Here is a 6,395-nt window from a genome sequence, read left to right as displayed (position 1 = left end):
CAACTGCTACTCCCCCCTTTCTTGCCTTCTCTTTCCCCACTGGCAACCTTTTTAGAGATTATCTTCAAAAAGAAGCAAAGGAACAAAACAAAGAGAGAAGGAAATGAGAATGATCCTGAATTCACACTGATTGTATGACTAGGTTAAGCTACATAACTTCTCTCCACCTTCCTTGAACATCCAGTCCCATTTCCAAAGCCAGAAGAGAGCTGGTGTGGCTTACAGGATCCTCCGCCGGCAGCAGAAAAAGTTCACTTTGCAATTTCCAACAATCTTCTCATCCTCAGTGCATATTTTCCTGCATTTGCCCCGACCGAGCCAGCACGACTCACAGGGAGATACGTCACCTGCACCAAGAAAGAGCTTCTGACTTGACTTTCCTGAGGACTCTCTAGGAATGGGGGAAGGCCCCAAGGCCATAGAAGAAGGGAGGGTTTGTGTTTATGACTATAAAGAGTGTTTTCAAGAAACGGCCTGGACTTCTCCAAAGACCTCCACTTTTTTCAGAATAGAGTTGGGGAGTTTAATGTTTAAGCAAAAGGAAGATGCAATCCCTTTCTCTATATGTTTAACAACTGCATGGGTCAAAAGTATAAGCACAGTTGGACAATGTCATGTATGTTACAGAACTATAAAAAAATACATACCTGATGCTGCTGCAAAAGTTACAAAATGAAAATGGGAGAGAGATCTTGGTTTTGAAAGATCTTTGAGGGTAGAGTTTCAAGACTTAGGTTCAGTTTTGTTTGGGCCAGGTAATGGCTATGTGTCCTCTCACTAAACTGCTTAGTCTCATCTTCTATAAAAATGGTGGTTATGATACTATCTGCCTCAAAGGGATGTTTTGAAGATCAAATGACATAATGCACATAAAGTTGTTAAGAGCTTGCCTGGGACATAGTAAGCACTCAGCGATAGAGGCAACCTTAGTCGCTCTCCCACTCTGAAATTCTGTCTGGACACTTCTAAATGTTTAGAATTACCCAGGAATATTTCTTTCAGTTCTGCTTATAATATGCTTTTTTCCTATACTGGGTGAGTTTACAAAAAAGATCACTGGGCTATTCATTATGAACAGGTCATCTGCAGTGGTGATGGATTTTCACTGAACCACCTTGACCTTCTTCTTAGACCACTGGTATACATTCGGGACACAGTTTACTGGATTTAGGAGCAGAGGCTGTTAAGAGTTGGGTAAGCGTGCTCTCAGAGCAGAGTTAATTGGCTGGTACAAGCTTGGTCCTGTGACCTTGGTTTAGTTAGTACCATGATCTCATGAGAACAGCCATGAAATCCAAAGCTCCATGACCAAAATGACAAACCAATAACAAAGAGGTTTCTCTGTGAAATGGAAAAATCCAGATATGACACTTAGAACAAGAGGAAGAAAAGGTGGAGTTAGTCTGGTTATCAGTTGGTCTGGGATATCAGGCAGTTAGTTCTATTTCCACGGCTTCTTTGTCTCTGGAAGTTCAAGATACCCGACAGGGCCAGAGTTCCAAAAAGTAAAAGAGGGATTTATCTTACCTGCTGAAAGTGGCTGGGAATACTGGAGTCCTGCCTGGCACCCTAAATTCAAAACAAAGCACATTTTGAATATGAAAACCAATGCAGGGAAATAACACTGGGAAAACTTTTACACAACACTCTGTAAGAGCTTTCCCAGCTCACAGAGGTTGAATCTTTATTCTATTTTTGAAGGCTGGAACTCCTGGTATCCAATAAGTTTCTTTTTTTTTTTTTTTTTAAGGAATCATAGTTTGCTTTTAGAAAACACTACTGCTAGTTCAAGAATTGCCATGAGAAGTGCAGTGGGGAGCTGACTGTCTCTCCTCTTCAGGGTGGTACATAGAAGAGTCATCAAGCTTTATGATCTGCCCCGTCAAAATCCCATCTACTCTCATTTACCTGACGGAAAATGAGCCAGCATGAAGAAGAAGGCCAAGACAAAATAAAACATCTTCCTGCTCAGCGCCATCTCTGCGGGAAGACTCTTCAGAAGGGAGATTTGGGATTCCTTTGAGAGGACGAAAGGCTCCCTTATATTTGAAAGTAATGCAATGTGCTCTTGGTCAGTGAAGTGAATCCATAAAGAAAGCACACTTACATGCTCCGTTTCCCAGGATCAAGGACCAGGGTGACGCCCTTGGCCTCCACAGGTCCTTGTGTTGGGGGAATGCCTACTGGGCTGGTAGAAGGGACGCCAGGCCAGGAGCTGAGAGACCGGGGCAGCTCAGTCCTGGTGCGGGGAGTAGGAGGAAGCCCCACCCCACTCTCCCAGCTCAGCGAGCTCATCTGTCAAGCAAGGACCAGCTCACAGTTGTTGAGAGTGAGCACAGTCACTCTCCTACCTCTTCCGTCTGGTCTGAGGATCTGGTGTGATGATGACAAGAATGTGTTGAGCACATGGAATGCTCCCAGGAGCCCTGGTGCCCTGTAAGAGCTCGATAATCGTGGAGTATCACTTCCCTGGCTTTCAGGTGTGCTGTCCCTAACTTTCCCAAGGAGAAAGGGAGGGGTAGCAGTCATTTTGCCAAGTTATTTCTGAGTCCTTGAACCTGTAACAACCCCACTGAGAAGACCAAAGTCATAACTACCACACCTCTTTAATTCATTAAGAACACGGGTATTGGGACTTCCTTGGTGGTCCGGTGGTTAGCACTCCTTGCTTCCACTGCAGGGAACCTGGGTTCTATCCCTGGTTGGGGAACTAAGATACCACAAGCCTCAAGGTTTGGACAAAAAATAAGTAAAGCTACGAAAATGGATGAAATAACCTAGGGAGCTAATAGACCAAACACACACACACACACACACAAAACCATGGGTATTAAAAGTTATACCCATATCAGGCTTCCCTGGTAGCTCAGTGGTATAGAATTTGCCTGCCAATGCAGGAGACATGGATTCAATCCCTGGTCTAGGAAGATCCCACATGCCCCAGAGCAAGCCAGCCCATTAGCCACAACTACTGAGCTTGTGCTCTAGCGCCCGTGCTCCACAGCAAGAGAAGCCACTGCACTGAGGCGCCCCGCACCGCAACTAGAGAGTAGCCCCCACTTGCCACATGAGAGAAAGCCCGCATGCAGCAATGAAGACCCAGTGCAACCAAAAAACAAATAAATTTAAAAAATCAACGAGATGACAAGATAATAGATAAGATAAATGAAACTGTGTATCACTGAAAATATCCGGAAGTTTGTCTTTCCTTGGGGGCTTCAGTCTGCTTAGGTGAGGCTGGAAGGAAATAGGAGAAAACACATTGTTTTGGTCAATCATTCCTAACTGGATATGCATAAAGAAATATCTAACAAAAGCATGCTGACAAAGGCCAAAGTTAGATAGGATATTCCCCAATTGCTTTTTAAAATACGGTTTTTAGTTTGGAAAAATTTTAGATTTTCTGCAAAGTTGCAAAGACAGTATAGAGTGTGACCACCTACCCACTGCCCCCAGCGCCTCCAATGTTAACGTCCATGTTGAAAGTTACTCATACTTGTCAAAACAGAGAAAGTCACAGTAGGACATGACTACATGGTAAACGCCAGGATTCCAGTTTCTCTAATGTTTTCTCCTGACGGGGACTGGGTTTGGGGTTTGGAGAAGGAGAACACAGAGTGGTGTGTCCTTCCCAACCCATTCATCACATCAGGGTTACATAATGCGAATGTGACGGACCCCTCCTGAGATGACCTTGACCACCTGATAGGCTCTCCTGCCAGGCTCCCCCAGTCTTACGTGATCTCCTTCCACAGTCTCTTCTTTGAAAGCAACTCATTTTCCTTTAAACTGAAATAATTAAGCTCCAGCTCCTGGACCAGGAGTATCCACAAATACCGATTGGAATTCTTCTGCTCAGAAACATGTCTGTTTTCTCAAATGTATTTATATGTTCAGTCACTTATTGATATCAGCAGAACATGAGGAAGTGAACTGGTGAACTTATCCAGATCACATATGAAAACCACCTTTCCATAACATAGCTTTTGAGGCGTTTGTGGTTGGCCTGTTGTTGTTGATTTAATTAATTTTTATGGGAGTATAGTTTTTCTACAATGTTGTATTCGTTTTTGCTGTGCAGCAAAGTGAATCAGTCATATGTATGCATATTGGGGGAGGTTTATGGTTGTTTCAACAAATGCTTCTAAGGTATCTTGACATTAGCAATCATAGCAGTGGGGCGATATGGATGGATGCATAGCCCCCTAATTCCACCTTGTCCTAAAGAGAGGCATCGCACTCCCTCTCTCCCAAGGGGGAGGGTTAAATTGGACAGTTCAGGTCTTCATCTCCACCCAGGTGTCCGTGGGCTATCTTGAGAGGAGCACAAGCACATCTTTGCTTCTGCCACGCCTCACTGATCAAGAAGTTATCAGGCTGGAGAAATTTATAAATGTGGGTGCTTGCTGCTCCTTCCTCGTGGTCACTGTGCTGATCTCTCAAGACCTGCAAGTCATGAGGACGTCCCTCTTTCTCTTTGCTGTCTTCTTCTTTCTGGCCCCAGGTAAAACGAGCACTTTGGCAGGGAAGGTTATCGGAGGTGGAGGCCCAGAGAGAGGATCTGTCTCAGTGAGCTCCCGGGCACAGCTAGCTCTAGAATGCTGTGACCCCCCCCTTAGCCCAGGAGCCCTGCAGAGGGGACCAGAGGCTATTTTCCTCTAATGCCTCTGCTGGAAATCCTTTGCATTTGTTGTTGTCTAGGATGGACTGTCACAGGTTTGAAGACATCACAATATGCCAGGAAAGATACCTTTTGGTCCTCCCCAGTCTTACACTCACTAACAAAAACTTGGAAAAAAAATTAAAAGCAAGGTTAGCTATTGGTGGATCTCTTTAAAAATAGTTGTGATAGAGATTAAGTCCGGGAGGGAAGAGAGACAGAGGAAGGAAGAAATGGATAAGAAAAGGGGGTGGAGCTTGGAGACATTGTGTATCACGCTGGTTATGGTGTTAGCACTTAAAACAGGAAAGCTTAAACTGCCGTTCCTTAATCACAGATTGTAGTGCTGGATGCTGAGATGAAGCCGTCATGTAATGAAATGCATTTCTCTCTCAAGTGCCAGAGCCTTTAAGGGAGACTCCATCTTACCTCTAATTTAGTGATATTCATAGCAACCCTCTTTGGCTTGGAAGGCCAAGCAAATTACATGTTACATGTTATATACACGTTACATAATTCAATACATGAATACATGTTACATGTATTTCATAGCTGTAGAAGTTAAACTTTAAATAGGCTGAGCAGCTCCTCAAAGTCCAGCAGAGAAGCAGGAGCAAAGCCAGGACATGAAGCTGGGTCTGTCTCGACCCAGTGAGGGGAAAGGTCCTTTCCCAATCAGAACCCCCGTCATCAACCCCAGGACCTCCAAGGGCTCCATTTGGATCCCACCGAAAATTATAGTCCAAGGCTAGGCCTGTCCGACATCCTGGAGAGCTGATTGAAGGGCTTTCTAGAAGAGACAGTGAGTCCGAGTTTGTACCAAATACCAGTGATACCCCTGACTTGATGCTCAGAAGTCCCATGGCAGCTGTGCATGTCTCTGGTCTGCTCTGCTGCAGTCACCCTGTGTGAGCGGATTCTGGGACAAGTACATATGTGGGGATCTAGCACCTAAACTGTTCCTTCCACTGGCTTTGGTGGACATGTTGGAAACTGACCAAGGTACTCTTTATAGATCACTCATCCTTAGTGAACACAAGATGATATACTATAAAGTTATCTAATGTAACTAAATGAAACTGACCTATCAATGAGCCATGCGTGCACACACAGGCAGGCACGGGGTTATGTCACCCTTTAGATGGTGTCTGTAATGATCCAGAAGAAGCCCTGTAGGCACGAGGGCGTGTGCTCATTCCAGAGGCGTTCTCTTTCTGGGCCATCACTGCGAACTGGACCTATCACAAGGACTCTTGTCAGAGTGAGGTCCAGCACCCCTGGCCTGAGACAGCCCTCTGCTGTTAGGACGGCAGAAGGAGTGTAGTTTCCTGGGGTGGGAGCCAGCGTTCACTGAGCTTTGAAATACTGCGGTATTTAAACTTATAAACTTACATGCTGATGCTCATATGATTAGCACACATGCTGACACTAATCCATCTGGTTTTAATTTTATAGGTATGTGAATTAGGTGCCTTTATAAATTGATGTGAATTGCAATTTGTGTACATTTGACACTTTCATTACATACACCCAAATTGTGCAACTCTAAAATGTTGATACTGCTAAGATGCACCGCCTGGGGAATCCTCTGGCAGGCCAAACTTCCACTGCAGGGTCACGGGTTTGATCCCTGGTTGGGGAACTAAGATATCACATGAGATGCCATGGCCAAAAACATAAAAAATAAGCAAAACAAAATGTTAAAAAAAAAAAAAAAAGAAAAGATGCACTGCCT

The 6,395-nt window shown here is 44.6% G+C and overlaps 2 protein-coding genes across 2 annotated transcripts in view; one reads left to right on the top strand and one right to left on the bottom strand.

The window, feature by feature from the left end:
• Positions 1-219: 219 nt before the first annotated feature.
• Positions 220-1,978, bottom strand: LOC104997517 (beta-defensin 105-like). The gene is made up of 3 exons (XM_010852330.1): positions 1,909-1,978; positions 1,528-1,569; positions 220-347 (listed from the first exon to the last, which is right to left on the bottom strand). The coding sequence occupies exons 1-3, from the start codon at positions 1,976-1,978 to the stop codon at positions 220-222; spliced, it is 240 nt and encodes a 79-aa protein (XP_010850632.1).
• A 2,477-nt stretch (positions 1,979-4,455) lies between these two features.
• LOC104997509 (beta-defensin 15-like) overlaps positions 4,456-6,395 on the top strand; it is a 2,858-nt gene continuing 918 nt past the window's right edge. The window contains exon 1 of the mRNA XM_010852316.1: positions 4,456-4,504. Within this exon, the coding sequence (XP_010850618.1) occupies positions 4,456-4,504 (49 nt within the window). The remainder of the gene's footprint in view (positions 4,505-6,395) is intronic.

This window comes from Bison bison, unplaced genomic scaffold (genome assembly GCF_000754665.1).
Source record: "Bison bison bison isolate TAMUID 2011002044 unplaced genomic scaffold, Bison_UMD1.0 scf7180017851975, whole genome shotgun sequence".
NCBI classification, from domain to species: Eukaryota; Metazoa; Chordata; class Mammalia; order Artiodactyla; family Bovidae; genus Bison; species Bison bison.
Note: the sequence above shows the minus strand (reverse complement) of the source record. Positions and strands in the feature narration are given on the sequence as shown.

What these genes read in the sequence shown, in the direction of transcription:
- LOC104997517 (XM_010852330.1), bottom strand. Translation starts at nt 1,978, where the DNA reads ATGGCGCTGAGCAGGAAGATGTTTTATTTTGTCTTGGCCTTCTTCTTC. An exon ending in GCTGGCTCATTTTCCGTCAG is followed by an intron (nt 1,570 to 1,908) that starts GTAAATGAGAGT and finishes TTTTGAATTTAG; the next exon opens with GGTGCCAGGCAGGACTCCAG. An exon ending in TTCCCAGCCACTTTCAGCAG is followed by an intron (nt 348 to 1,527) that starts GTAAGATAAATC and finishes TTCTTGGTGCAG; the next exon opens with GTGACGTATCTCCCTGTGAG.